This window comes from Oncorhynchus keta, chromosome 22 (genome assembly GCF_023373465.1).
Source record: "Oncorhynchus keta strain PuntledgeMale-10-30-2019 chromosome 22, Oket_V2, whole genome shotgun sequence".
In the NCBI taxonomy this organism is placed as follows: Eukaryota; Metazoa; Chordata; class Actinopteri; order Salmoniformes; family Salmonidae; genus Oncorhynchus; species Oncorhynchus keta.
Genome location: NC_068442.1, coordinates 29689321 through 29704567, shown reverse-complemented (window position 1 = coordinate 29704567; position 15247 = coordinate 29689321). Strand labels below are relative to the sequence as shown.

The following is a 15247-nucleotide window of genomic DNA, read 5'->3' as shown; positions in this document are numbered from 1 at the left end:
CAGTTAGAGGGATCAAATTTATAATTTACTAGGGGTTACTGAACAAGCAGGCCTGCTATGTGTAGTAAAGTGTTTTTAACATCCATGATGAATGATAATATTTTGAAACTATAGTTCCTCACAGTAAGCTATTTGAAAAAATCTTTCCAACAATCTCCCCTTTCATAATCACCAATCCTCGAAAGAGGAATGGAGGTTATAGTCCTCTGCTCATTGGTCTATAGGCTATCTCTGAGTTCATGCTCTCATTTCTTTAGCCAACTTGGATCACGGTCTATCAATATGATTCTCATTTCAGGAAACTAATTTTATATGTTGCACACTGGAGAGCCCAAATCAATATGCTGGGTGCCTCCTGGAACATATGAACTTTCATGTGCCAATAAAAAACGTGTTATATTATAAAATTGTTATATTACAAGCCTTTGATTCCCGCTAGCCATGAAAAGAGACCTTCAAACTAATGGCCCAGGGCATCTGTGACAGAGGGAGAAGTGTCCATCAATGTATACGGGTAAGAGTCTAGCTGATAGATATTACACATTTCTAATTTTGTCCCATTTCAGTTAAAGTGTATGTTAACTAGTTAGCTGGCCGGCTAGCTAACGTTGTGTGTAGGATCTGTGTAGTAATATTATTTTTTACCTAGAGCCATTTACTTTGCTAGTTATAGCATAATATTAGCTAGCTAACACCCTGCAAATTCATCAGGGTAGTAATGTTATTGGAAGGTTCTGCTTTTCTTTTCTTAGTCAACCTTGTGTTCTTTTTCTTTGTGTTCTGGAATGATGTCTTTCATTTTTGTTCATTGATTTCACATGTGTTCGTTTCTCATGCTCATCAGGTCCTATTTAGTACAGCTCTTTCTGTTTGTATGGTTGTGATTTGTAAATTTGTGAATCTACACATTTTTCTCCCTGAGTATTCATTACAGAATAACCTAAAAACGGAATGGATTCACTATCTCCTCCTCCAGCCTATTACTCCTCCGATGCCAATCTCCTGGAAAATGACTGTTCGAAATGCAGGGATTTCTGATGCAATGCAGCAAAGTATTTGATATGGACTGCCAACAGCACAGAACCCGGATCCGGACCCATTTCCACCCCTCTTCAAATATGTACGTCACTGTCCCTCCAGTTGTCCTATAGGAGACCTCATGGATGCAATTCAGCTGCCTAGTATGCCGAGTTCCACACCAACTGCAGGAGTGGATGGAATTTTTATAACCATCTACCCGATCAACAGGCAGCTGGCAGTACAGGATGAAAATCAATACGCTTGAATTGATCTAACAGGAACCCGAAACCTTCCTGAGTCACCCCTTCTAGGCAACTTCAGGTGGAGCTGGCATGTAGAGGTGACCTTCGTTCATATATGAGCCCATGCAGTCTGGGCCATGTTGCGGCTATGCCTATACTGGGCGGAAATACCATCTATTTCCCTGTTCACCCCTACAGAGAGATGAGAAGGGTCCCCCTGGATTAAAAATATATCTAATTTATATATCTAATTTATAATTTACTAATTTACTAATTTATATATCTCCCAGTTCTCCGCCCGTTTGATAAGCGCAAATGCTTGATTTTGTCACAAAAAGATTGCATTGATCTAACACCTGTCACCCTTCTTTTAACCTGCATATAATTGACAGCTTTGGAAAGAAAACACTGACGTTTCCAAAACTGCAAAGATATTATCTGTGAGTGCCCCAGAACTGATGCTACAGGCGAAACCAAGATGACACTTCAAACAGGAAATGAGCAGGATTTTTGACGCTCTGTTTTTCATTGTCTCCTTATATGGCTGTGAAAGCGCCACGAATGAGCCTGCCCTTTCTATTATTTCTCCAAGTTGTCTGCAGCATTGTGACGTATTTGTAGGCATATCATTGGAAGATTGGCCATAAGAGACTACATTTACCACGTGTCCGCCCGGTGTCCTTTGTTGAAATTGATGCGTAATCTCCAAGCTGCTCGCATTCATCCATGTGATTGAGACAGAGAGGAGACTTCCAGGAATGATATATCATGAAGAGATATGTGAAAAACACCTTGAGGATTGATTCTAAACAACGTTTACCATGTTTCAGTCAATATTATGGAGTTAATGTGGAAGAAAGTTTGGCGTTTGGATGAATGAATTTTCGTTTTTTTTTGGTAGCCAAACATGATGCAGAAAACGGACCGATTTCTCCTGCACAAATAATCTTTCAGGAAAAACGGAACATTTGCTATCTAACTGAGAGTCTCCTCATTGAAAACATCCGAAGTTCTTCAAAGGTAAATTATTTTATTTGAATGGTTTTCTGGTTTTTGTGAAAATGTTGCCTGCTGAATGCTAACGCTAAATGCTATGCTAACTATCAATGCTGTTACACAAATGCTTGTTTTGCTATGGTTGAGAAGCATATTTTTGAAAATCGGAGATGACAGTGTTGTTAACAAAAGGCTAAGCTTGAGAGCTAGCATATTTATTTAATTTAATTTGCGATTTTCATGAATAGTTAACGTTGCGTTATGCTAATGAGCTTGAGGCTTAGTCACGATCCCGGATCCAGGATGGCTCGACGCAAGAAGTTAAGGATTAACACCTGACACCGAGCGTCACCCTCCAAATTGGAGTCTTCCACAGCGAAACCTTTTAACTCATGGAACTCTCATCTCCCACACAGCCACTCATCCTCGGACACCCCTGGTTTTGTCTTCACGACCCTGCCATCTCGTGGCAACAAGGTGAACTACTTTCCTGGTCTTCCACCTTCTTCTCCAGTTGTCTAATCCTACCCTGCAGAGCCGCCACCATTGAGGACTCTGCCTCAGCAGTGCCACCCACCACACCATCTGAATATGCCCAGTACAGCAATGTCTTCAGCAAAACCATGGCCTCCACTCTGCCACCACATCACCCAGGAGACTGTGCTATTGACTTACTCCCTGGAGGGTCCCCACCGAAGGGCCGTGTTTACCCCCTATTTATCCCGGAAAATGAGGCAATGGAGAACTACTTTGATGAATCACTCACACGGTTTCATTCGTCCTTCTTCCGCGGCTGCGTCCAGCTTCTTCTTCGTTGGAGGTCTCCGTCCATGTATTGACTATCATTCCCATCATCGCACACCAGCGACCCCTGTGGCGGGCGGGGCGCAGTGCGCACCAACCAAGTCTGCCAGGTGCACGGTGTTTCCTCCAACACATTGGTGCGGCTGGCTTCCGGGTTGGATGCGCGCTGTGTTAAGCAGTGCGGCTTGGTTGGGTTGTGTATCGGAGGATGCATGACCTTGTAGCGATAAGACAACATACTAACAATTGGATAACGGATAAGAGGGTAAAATAAAAAATAAAAAAAATACTGTTTGTGCTTGCCTGGCTGAGTGAATGAGCTGATTTCAGGGATAAAGTGAACAAACTAAGAAACCAACGGCAAAGTTACTGTTGAAGCTATTTCATGTGTTTGTTAACTTTTTGCGTCGAGCAATCCCGTATCCGGGAGCGTAATCATAGCCTCAAGCTCATTAGCACAACGCAACGTTAACTATTCATGAAAATCGCAAATGAAATGACATAAATATATTGGCTCACAAGCGTAGCCTTTTGTTAACAACACTGTCATCTCAGATTTCAAAATATGCTTTTCAACCATAGCTACACAAGCATTTGTGTAAGAGTATTGATAGCTACCATAGCATTAAGCCTAGCATTCAGCAGAGTTTTTCTTTAATGAGTCAGATGGGAAATATATACACCAAACACCCGAACAGGCCCTCATCCTGTAATTCGCTGGAGAAGGAAACTGAGATCAGGATGCCTTGTGAGGATCCGGAGACGAGTGGCTAATCTGTCTTTGCCTTGCGTACTGCTAGCTAATGTTCAATTGCTGGAAAATAAATGTGACAAACTGAAAGCACGTATATCCTACCAACGGGACATTAAAAACTGTAATATTTATGTTTCACAGAGTTGTGGCTGAACGACAACATTGATAACAAACAGCTAGCGGGTAATACACTATCGGAATGATATAACAGCAGCCTCTGTTAAGACACAGGGTGGGGGCCTATGCATATTTGTAAACAATAGCTGGTGCCAATATCGAAGGAAGTCTCACGTGAGATCTCATGATAAGCTGTAGACCACACTATCTACCTATAGAGTTTACATCTGTATTTTTTTCGTAGATGTCTACATACCACCAAAGACCGATGCTGGCACTAAAACTGCACTCAATGAGCTGTATACTGCCATAAGAAAACAGGAAAATGTCAGTCGGTGCTCCTAGTGGCTGAGAACTTTAATGCAGGGAAACTTAGTAATGAGGTAAAACAGATTTATCAGCATGTTAAATGTGCAACCAGACAGAGGGAAACAACTCTAGACCACCTTTACCACACACAGAGACATGTACAAAGCTCTCCCTCGCCCTCCATTTGGCAAATCTGACCATAATTATATCCACCTTATTCCTGCTTACAAGCATAAATGAAAGCAGGAAGCACCAGTGACTCGATCTATTAAAAAGTGATCAGATGAAGGAGATGCTAAACGACAGGACTGGACAGTAGCTCTGCAACTGGATCCTGGACTTCCAGACGGGCTACCCCCAAGTGTTAAGGGTAGGGAACAACACATCCGCCACGCTGATCCTCAACACGGGGGCCTCTCAGGGGTGCGTGCTCAGTCCCCTCCTGTACTCCCTGTTCACTCATGACTGCACGGTGAGGCACGACTCCAACACCACCATTAAGTTTGCCAATAACACAACAGTGGTAGGCCTGATCACCGACAACAATGAGAGCGCCTATAGGGAGGAGTTCAGAAACCTGACCATGTGGTGCAAGGACAACAACCTTTCCCTCAACGTGATCACACAAAGGAGATGATTGTGGACTACAGGAAAAGGAGGAACGAACACGCCCACTGTCACGAATATTACCGAAGGTGACTCCCCTTCTTGTTCGGGTGGCGCTCGGCGGTCGTCGTCGCCGGTCTACGAGCTATCACCAATCTGTTGTTCTGTGTTCCTTTGGTTTTGTCTGATTGGTATCACCTGTTTCTTGTTTGGTTGTTAGGGTGGGGTTTGTTCAGCCCGCTTCTGTTTCGTGCGGGCTTGTTCGTCTGTTTTGATGTTTGAGTGTATTTTGTTTGTATTTGGGTTTCACGCTGTCCGTTTATATTTCTGATCATTTGTTTTCCTACTTATGTTCATGTTATGTTTCCGGGACATTAAAGCGTGTTTTTTTCCCACATCTTTTGCTCTCTGTGCCTGACTCCACACCTCCTCACTCATTTATCGTAACACCCCCATTCTCATCGACGGGGATGTAGGTTGAGAGCTTCAAGTTCCTTGGCGTCCACATCACCAACAAACTCGTATGCTCCAAGCACACCAAGTCAGTCATGAAGAGGGCACGACAAAACCTATTCCCCCTCAGAAGACTGAAAAGATTTTGGCAAGGGTCCTCAGATCCTCAAAAGGTTTTACATCTACAGCATTGAGAGCATCCTGACTGTCAGAAGGAGACAAAGGCGCAACGTTGTTTGCGTACATTCTTTATTATTATAAGAATGAACACTGAACAAACTAACCAAAATAACAAAACGAAACATGACGATATACAAATGAGTGCAAACAGGCAACTACACATAGACAAGAGCCCACAAACACCAAAGGGAAAATTGCTACCTGAATATGATCCCCAATCAGAGACAACAATAAACAGCTGCCTCTGATTGGGAACCATATCAGGCCACCATAAACATACAAATACCTAGTCCTACAAAACTCTAGACATACAAAAACCCTAGACAATACAAATCCCCTAAACAATAAAAAAACTAGTGTATCCACCCTAGTCACACCCTGACATAACCAAAATATAAGAAAACAGAGATATCTCAGGTCAGGGCGTGACACTGACGGATTGCATCACTGTCTGGTATGGAAACTGCAAGGCAGTACAGAGGGTAGTGTATACGGCCCAGTACATCACTGGGGCCAAGCTTCCTGCCATCCAGGACCTCCATACCAAGTTGTGTCAGAGGAAGGCCCTAAATATTGTCAGACTCCAGCCACCCTAGTCATAGACTGTTCTCTCTGCTACCGCACGTCAAGCGGTACCGGAGCGCCAAGTCTAGGTCCAAGAGGTTTCTAAACAGATTCTACCCCCAAGCCAGAAGACTCCTGAACAGCTAATCAACGGATAAGTTGTTGAAGTTCAGCATAGCTAGCTAGCAAAGTGATCACTTCTTGCTAGCTATCCAGATGACACCTGCATCTCTAGCTGTAGCCACCGAAAAATGATATGGAGGGAAATGTCGGCCACTCACCCATTCCTCCAATGACATCCTCCCAGCAGCTAGTTAGCTAGTTAGCTCGCTAACATTAGGCTCTGTGTTTTAGCTTGCTAAATAAATAGCTACATAAATAGATAAGCTAGCCCATTAGCCAAGTTCTGGTTTAGATCTTATCTGTCAGAAAGATATCAGTTTGTCTCTGTGAATGGTTTGTCCTCTGACAAATCAACTGTAAATTTCGGTGTTCCTCAAGGTTCCGTTTTAGGACCACTATTGTTTTCACTATATATTTTACCTCTTGGGGATGTTATTCGAAAACATAATGTTAACTTTCACTGCTATGCGGATGACACACAGCTGTACATTTCAATGAAACATGGTGAAGCCCCAAAATTGCCCTTGCTAGAAGCATGTGTTTCAGACATAAGGAAGTGGATGGCTGCAAACGTTGTACTTTTAAACTCAGACAAAACAGAGATGATTATTCTAGGTCCCAAGAAACAAAGAGATCCTCTGTTGAATCTGACAATTAATCTTAATGGTTGTACAGTCGTCTCAAATAAAACTGAAGGACCTCGGCGTTACTCTGGACCCTGATCTCTCTTTTGAAGAACATATCAAGACCATTTCAAGGACAGCTTTTTTCCATCTACGTAACATGGCAAAAATCAGAAACTTTCTGTCCAAAAATGATGCAGAAAAATGAATCCATGCTTTTGTCACTTCTAGGTCAGACTACTGCAATGCTCTACTTTCCGGCTACCCGGATAAAGCACTAAATAAACTTCAGTTGGTGCTAAATACGGCTGCTCGAATCCTGACGAGAACCAAAAAATGTGATCATATTACTCCAGTGCTAGCCTCTCTACACTGGCTTCCTGTCAAAGCGAGGGCTGATTTCAAGGTTTTGCTGCTAACCTACAAAGCATTACATGGGCTTGCTCCTACCTATCTCTCTGATTTGGTCCTGCCGTACATACCTACACGTACACTACGGTCACAAGACACAGGCCTCCTAATTGTCCCTAGAATTTCTAAGCAAACAGCTGGAGGCAGGGCTTTCTCCTATAGAGCTCCATTTTTATGGAACGGTCTGCCTGCCCATGTCAGAGACGCAAACTCGGTCTCAACCTTTAAGTCTTTACTGAATACTCATCTCTTCAGTGGGTCATATGATTGAGTGTAGTCTGGCCCAGGAGTGGGAAGGTGAACAGAAAGGCTCTGGAGCAACGAACCACCCTTGCTGTCTCTGCCTGGCCGGTTCCCCTCTTTCCACTGGGATTCTCTGCCTCTAATCCTATTACAGGGGCTGAGTCACTGGCTTATTGGGGCTCTCTCATGCCGTCCCTGGAAGGGGTGCGTCACCTGAGTGAGTTGATTCACTGATGTGGTCATCCTGTCTGGGTTGGCGCCCCCCCTTGGGTTGTGCCATGGCGGAGATCTTTGTGGGCTATACTCAGCCTTGTCTCAGGATGGTAAATTGGTGGTTGAAGATATCCCTCTAGTGGTGTGGGGCCTGTGCTTTGGCAAAGTGGGTGGGATTATATCCATCCTGTTTGGCCCTGTCCGGGGTGTCCTCAGATGGGGCCACAGTGTCTCCTGACCCCTCCTGTCTCAGCCTCCAGTATTTATGCTGCAGTAGTTTATGTGTCGGGGGGCTAGGGTCAGTTTGTTATATCTGGAGTACTTCTCCTGTCCTATTCGGTGTCCTGTGTGAATCTAAGTGTGTGTTCTCTAATTCTCTCCTCTCTTTCTTTCTCTCTCTCGGAGGACCTGAGCCCTAGGACCATGCCCCAGGACTATCTGAAATGATGACTCCTTGCTGTCCCCAGTCCACCTGGCCGTGCTGCTGCTCCAGTTTCAACTGTTCTGCCTTATTATTATTCGACCATGCTGGTCATTTATGAACATTTTAACATCTTGGCCATGTTCTGTTATAATCTCCACCCGGCACAGCCAGAAGAGGACTGGCCACCCCACATAGCCTGGTTCCTCTCTAGGTTTCTTCCTAGGTTTTGGCCTTTCTAGGGAGTTTTTCCTAGTTCTTTCTGCTTCTACACCTGCATTGCTTGGTGTTTGGGGTTTTAGGCTGGGTTTCTGTACAGCACTTTGAGATATCAGCTGATGTACGAAGGGCTATATAAATAAATGTGATTTGATTTGATTAATGACTGACTTGTTTGATTGTATTGACTTTCCCAGCCTTTGTTACATTTGTCTGTTTTTGTCCAAAATATTGAGTCATTTAACTGAAACAGTGGATCCTGAATGGCTGGAGGCAGCAAACAAATGTATTTGTGAATTATCTATTTTAATCATGCATTGAACTGCATCCATCTGTTCTGCCAACAATGACTTACTCTACGTCATGGAATTCGTCAAGTATAACCTATTTTAAAACCTCTTATAAAGTTGGTTTTGTAGCATAAACTGGGAACTTGATACTTTTGAATGACATTAGGTTTGTTTCATATTTACTAAGTTTTTAAAATGCTGTCATTTCCACTTTAATGACTCATTCTCACCACTGCAATCTTTCATTGTTGCTGAGAAGAAACACCACTCCCATGCTGCTGTGTACCCTGTTGACATCCCTGTCAATCTCAGAGGACCTAGAACACAAGCAAGCAACCATAACTCATCTCTCTGAGCAGTAGAATGCTAGCTAGAAAGCTGGCTAGAAATCCCACTGGAGATGGAGACCAGCAGGCAGACATTACTGCCGATCCCACAGGAGCCGAGGACCAGTGAATTGTGACAGTAATGAGGTGGGGGCTGTTGGAGGAAGAGCGAGAGGGATCTCCTAGTACAGGGCTCTGTGGAGGCCATATAGAAACACTGTCAAGATGACCAGGACTTCTCACCACAGACTCAATAGAACTGCTGTATCTGTGGTGATGACCTTGGTCATGAACTCGTTGACTCTCCTCTGAGATCAAATATACTTCTGTAAAACATCACTATGGGTACTGAGGAGGATTGATACCTCTCGAAATATTGAGCAAATTCCTACGCAACAGTTAACATGTCAATCGGGCTAACTGTGTCCGTGTGATGTGTTTTTTTCCCTCAACAGCAGAGTGTTTCTCAGTTAAAGACACTACAACTCACGGCAGCCTGCGGGAGAGGATCAGCAAGGTTTTGTAAAAATCACACAATCAAGGAAAATAATTCATAAGCACAGTAACATTTTGTTGTTGTGTTTGGAAACCATTGCTTCTATTTCCTGTTTTTAATAAGATTTTGCATGAATTATACTGAATGTTGGGAACATAACAGCCAGCCCACACAGAATCACCTCTTCTACAACCCCAGGGGAAACTGCCTGACGCTAGGAGCTAGACAATGAGCACCTGTAGAGCTACAGTCTGCATGAAAATGTGTGTGTGCGTGTGTCCGTGCATGCATATGTGTATGTGTCCATGAGTGAGACAGAGAAGGAAAGATAGATAACAGTAATTAAATACATTTGTATCTGAAGTGTTGTGTGCCTGCTTGACTTTCTCTAATCCCCCATATGTCAGGATGGTATCAGGTCTCTCACTCACTTTGTGTGAGAGGATGGTCCTTCTGGAAACCTCTGTTGTACTCCACCTGGTACTCCTTCACCTGAAAGCCAGGCACGCATCCCTTCTCCCCCTCCTCCTGGGTTCCAATATGGACAACCTGACAGACAACAGAGAAGAGAAGGATAAAGCTCAAGTTCAACTTCAGGAAAACGTCTGTCTTCTCTGACGCACTTCTTTAATGATAATTAACATCATTAGAAGAAGACAGCGTCATTCTACTGCCATTGTTGATCTATGGAGAATGCATGGCTGTATGCTCAATTTTATACACCTGTCAGCAATGGGTGTGGCTGAAATAACCAAATCCACTCATTTGAAAGGGTGTCCACATACTTTTGTATCTATAGTTTACATCCTTTAATAGGTGTCACTTCATCTCATCACTGTTCAGACAAGAGGTCATGCATGGGTCATGTGATATTATCCCCACACACACCCATTGGAGTGACATGGTGTCCTCCAACTTATTCCATTCACATTGTTTCATGCTGCAGCCATGACAACGGTGACAGTGCATTATTTGCAGTTCCTGATGGTAGCTCCTCTGCAAAACAGTACAATAATGCTCTCATTTCACAGTCTGAACAATATCAACAGTGCACATATCATAACACCCCTGATAACACAACATATTGTGACTCGCATGGATATTTTATTGCCATTTTAATCATTACATAACCTATAGTGCAACACAAAAAACATCCTCTTTTAAATGTAATTTATTACAAGAGGAGAAAATGTCTGTCAGAATAAATACAGCCTCTTCAGGGACATTTTTTTATCACTACTCCAGTCACTGGGTCCTCTCTGTTGTTGTTAAACCAAAAGTTCAATGTAATTAAGTCATCGCTCAAAAATGTCAGAATGCTCCTTTCCGTCACTGTAATGGTTGACTGACTGGAGGAGAGAATAAGAGAGATCACAGATAGAGATAACGGCAACTGCGCAGGTAGCCAGCCAGGTGGAGAAATTCACTGATGCTCTTTCTCACTCATCATCAGATCAGGGAATTGGACATTGATGTGATAATTATGGGATATGATGCCGTTTTTTGATGACGTAAAGGTGATTTATGTAAATAAATTGGCCTGATTATCATGTAAGAAGCAGGAGATGTGCTAATGAATTAGTTTAGGATTCCAGAGGTCATCATTATGCTGTACAGGTACATGAGTTCTCATACCACAGGGTGGCTATGGGGATGTGCAGTAATTGCACGGCAGGGGAATATACAGCAGAGGACTTCTTGCAGAATGCTGATGTCTGATTGTACATCTGGTATTGATGGTTGGTATCCATGAGTTTAGCAATCCTTATTAGAGGTTGGGGTCAATCAGAAACATTTGATTGCCATTTTGGATTGGCTAGAGACCTGGACTGTGGGATCATGGCTAACCATTTAGCTATGCAGTAATATGGAAATGAGGTGTACAGTCTGCTAAGGATAATATGGGTTTGGCAGGGCCTCAGGTATAGAGCCCATTATATGTAATGTATCTGCTAATATTCACTATTTCCTGCCGGTCTCAAAATGTTAATTCAATTATATCTGGGGGCCTCTGTCAGAATAGATACAATTCTTGTTAGTCACATTTATGGGCCAGCCAGCTTGACGAGGGCCTGACGACATGTAGTGACAAGGCTGTCACTGTTTCTTCAACTCGGCAGAGGATCAACAATATCAGACTAATTTAATAAGAAGTAAGACAACACAGTAAGAGCATCTCCAACAGCAGTACGGTAACTACAATAGGGGGGTTAGACGAAAGTGGTCGTATCGCCATGAGCTCGCCCGAGCATTTGCCAGGCGCAGAAGGAAGACAGCGCCATTTTGACAGATGTTCCAGTAAAAGACAGACAGAACGGTCATAATAGTCACTATACATCTGCCTGCTGCGGTGAATAACCTTTCTACCTGGCCCCCTGCTCGGTCTGTGTTAAATTAACATTGAATCTGAAAGATAAAGAGAAAATGTGGAGTCTTTTATGACAGAGTGCCCATGCTGAGAGAAATATGCTGGAATGTGTGTGTGTATGAGCCTCTAGTGTGTGTGTGTGTGTGTGTGTGCGTACGCACGTGTGTGTGAATGAATGAATGTGTTAGTTGAGTGTGCATTGCATCGGAGTGTGTCTGGGCATGTGGGCATGGGTGGATTTGGAAGTGCCCTGAGCTAAGGGAACGCGATAAAAAAGTAATGAATGTAAAATATTTGTTTTGTTTGCAGGTGCACAGTGCCTATGAACATAAGAGTGGGCAGGCAGGTGTGAAATAAAAGTTTGAGAGAGTGTATGTGCAGCCGTGTGTGTGTATGTGTGTGTGTGTGTATTTGAAGTGAGATGGAAGAAAGCAGGACACATGGGTGTTCTGCAGGCCTTCCTTCATCTGGAGCTGTCATGCTGCATTTGGGGAGCTTCACATTCTGTCTATGGAAATCACCTGATGTCTGCTTCAGCCCAGCACAGAGGATTAACATACACACGTATGAGCACACACACACATACACACACACTGAATCTGTCACCACACATACATCCCCTGGGGCTATAGCAGTGGAAATACTAATTGATTTGTTCACATTTCATCCTCTGTATCATGCTTTTTGATGTCTGTGTGAAGACAGCAGTGTTTTGGTGTGATTGGCTCAGCAAAACTACACAACCGAACACAACATGGGAGGATTACTGCTCTAGTCACATCTGCTCAACAAAGGAGCTTGGTGAACAAACACAACATGGTGTCAACATGCAAAATATTTTTTCATTGAAACGGTCTTTCTTTTACATATACGACAGATTGAAAGAAGGAGAGAGATTAGAAAGAAATAGAAAGAAAAACAAATGGAGAGAGAGCATGTAGTATTATAATATAATGATATGATATCCTTGGTTGTGTGCTTTAAGAAACCTCAGTGGAAATAGTCATAGAATGGGTTTAAACAGCAAGTGATGAGAGATGTGTTTGTTATTTGTTGGAGGGGGAGCAGCGGGTGAGTTGGAGAGCTTCAATCCTCGTCCATGTCTGCCCTGATAAACTCCTGCTGGTAATAAGCCTAATGTGACGTGATGCTCTCTCAATAAAAGGCCCGCTGACACTGAGACAGGATTAGCAGAGCCACTGAGGACGACACTTACAGCCACAATTCTCTGAGTTGACATTTTTATCATGGGCCAAGCACAGATTTCATGCAAATTCACTCATCACTAATGCTACAAAATGAAAACGCAGCGGAATTCCTAAATGGATACCGTAGAGAGAGGAAACTCACTCACTCAAGGCAGTTTCCATGGCTCAGTCTGATCCGTGGAATATTCAAGCAGCCCAATGTTTGGGTCTTGTACACTCTTAGAAGAAAAAAAAGTTATTCGGCTGGGTTCTTCATGGAACCAAAAAGGGTTCTTCAAAGGGTTATCCTATGGGGACAGCCAAAGAACCCTTTCAGGCTGTAGATGTCACAATTTTTTCTAAGAGTATATGTATCTATTTCCCTAAATCTATGGAACTAATATAAGGTCTGCAGTATATTAACAAAGTATTCTACAGCATCGTTAACTCCTGGGCATAGTTTCTGCTAGGGGGTGTAAATTCAAAATGTTGGGGCAAGCCCATAAAATAGGGGAAGAACACTTAAATCCCATTTACCATATACAAGGCCTTCATTGAGTACGTTACATCCCCCTACTGTAGTACCACTATCTGAGTGTGTAGCTGGCACTTAAAGACAATGTCCACACTCTGGTCCAAACTAGTTCAGCTCATTGTAAGTGATATAGTAAATCTTTATGAAAGCACATACTACTCTCCACAGCCTCCCACCCTGGTCCCAGAGAACACTAGGGAAACAGATCTCTAGAATAGAGAGGGGACTGCTGTCTCTGTTAGCTTGATACAGTGCCATATCCTATACAATCAATTACAAGGACCACACTGGCAGAATAGCAGGGAGAGGTCCTTTGTATCCTATGGATTTTTTTCCAGCGGAAAAGTAAACACTGCAACCTATTGATAAACACTTATTTGCAGAGTGTTTATGTGTGTTTTATTCCTTTAAGTGCACCAAGGAAATACTTTCCTGGAATAAAAAAAATCTATACCCCCTGCTTTTCCAACCCTTTAACATTGATCACATGACGATGGGAATGCTACTTCAGACATGAAGACCGAACGAGGATCAACAGAACAAATAGCTACAGTATTATGCTTATTGTATGTCCTGTTCGTATGGTCTACAGTAGTCTTGTTAAACAGGAGATGTCTTTTTGTCCGACTGTTTTGGATAAATCAACTCACTAGTGGCCAGGTCTATTTGGTCATGTCATTATGTGTGGTCTGCACAGTGGGACCATGTCATTTGATGTGATAGATCTAACTATCCAGTATGACAGTAACCCCACTAATGACAGCTAGGATGGTCTGTTATATGAGTGGTCTCCAAAGTGACAGTCCCACTGCTGGTAATGACTATCGGCATTGACCATTTTTTTTACTTACGCTGCTGCTAATGTTTTATTATCTTTCCTGTTGCCTAGTCACTTTAGTCCCAGTTATATGTATAGTTATCTACTGTACCTCCATTACCTCGCACCCCTGCACCACAGAAGGCTGCTGAGGGGATGCGGCTCATAGTAATGGCTGGAACAGGGCAAATGGAATCTCATTAAACACATGGAAACCCTGTGCTTGATGTATTTGATACCATTTGATACCATTCCAATATAGGTATCTCTGCATCGTTGGAACGAGCCAGTGAGTAAGCATTTCACTGTTAGTCTACACCTGTTGTTTACGAAGCATGTGACGAATACAATTTCATTTGATTTTGCCCAGTAGGGTTGGCTTGTTCTATGCTGCTGTATGATAGGCTAGGCTGCTCCATTGTGGCAGTGGTCCAGCAGGTGTGACAGGGCAGCAGTGTGATTAAGGGAGTGGCTCCATTGATGAGCACCGGAAGCAGAGCAGAGCAGAGCCAGCTGTAAATGTCAGCTTTGGAGGAAATCAATAAGGCAATATGAATCCTCAGGAAAGCTGATAGGAGACAGCACCTGGTCTCTGGTGTGACTCTTGACTGTATGTGGGTTTGTATTCCATGTGTGAGAGATCATAGAGATTGTTTATGTGCGGGCGTGCTGGCAGGTGCGTGGGTACCTACATGTGCATGCCTGTGTGCATGTGTGCTCTCTGTTAAGTCCAAGAGACAACATATTTCTGTGTCCAGCATGTGTTTGGCTTTCTTCCTCATGCATTTTGACATCTCTGTTTGAACCATGGCCAGCTCTCCACTCTGCTTCTCTCCCTGCCATGCTCCCTCCCTGCTGGACTGACCAGCCCAGATATCGCCCTCTGTGTTTGGCCACCCTTACAAAAAAAACATGAAAAAAACGTGAAAA

General features: G+C 43.3%; 1 protein-coding gene across 1 annotated transcript in view; it reads right to left on the bottom strand.

Moving 5' to 3' along the window:
* Positions 1-15247, bottom strand: part of LOC118401299 (cadherin-13-like) — a 636121-nt gene that overhangs the window by 469898 nt on the left and 150976 nt on the right. Inside the window, exon 2 of the mRNA XM_035798686.2 lies at positions 9842-9959. Coding sequence (XP_035654579.1) covers positions 9842-9959 — 118 coding nt within the window. The remainder of the gene's footprint in view (positions 1-9841; positions 9960-15247) is intronic.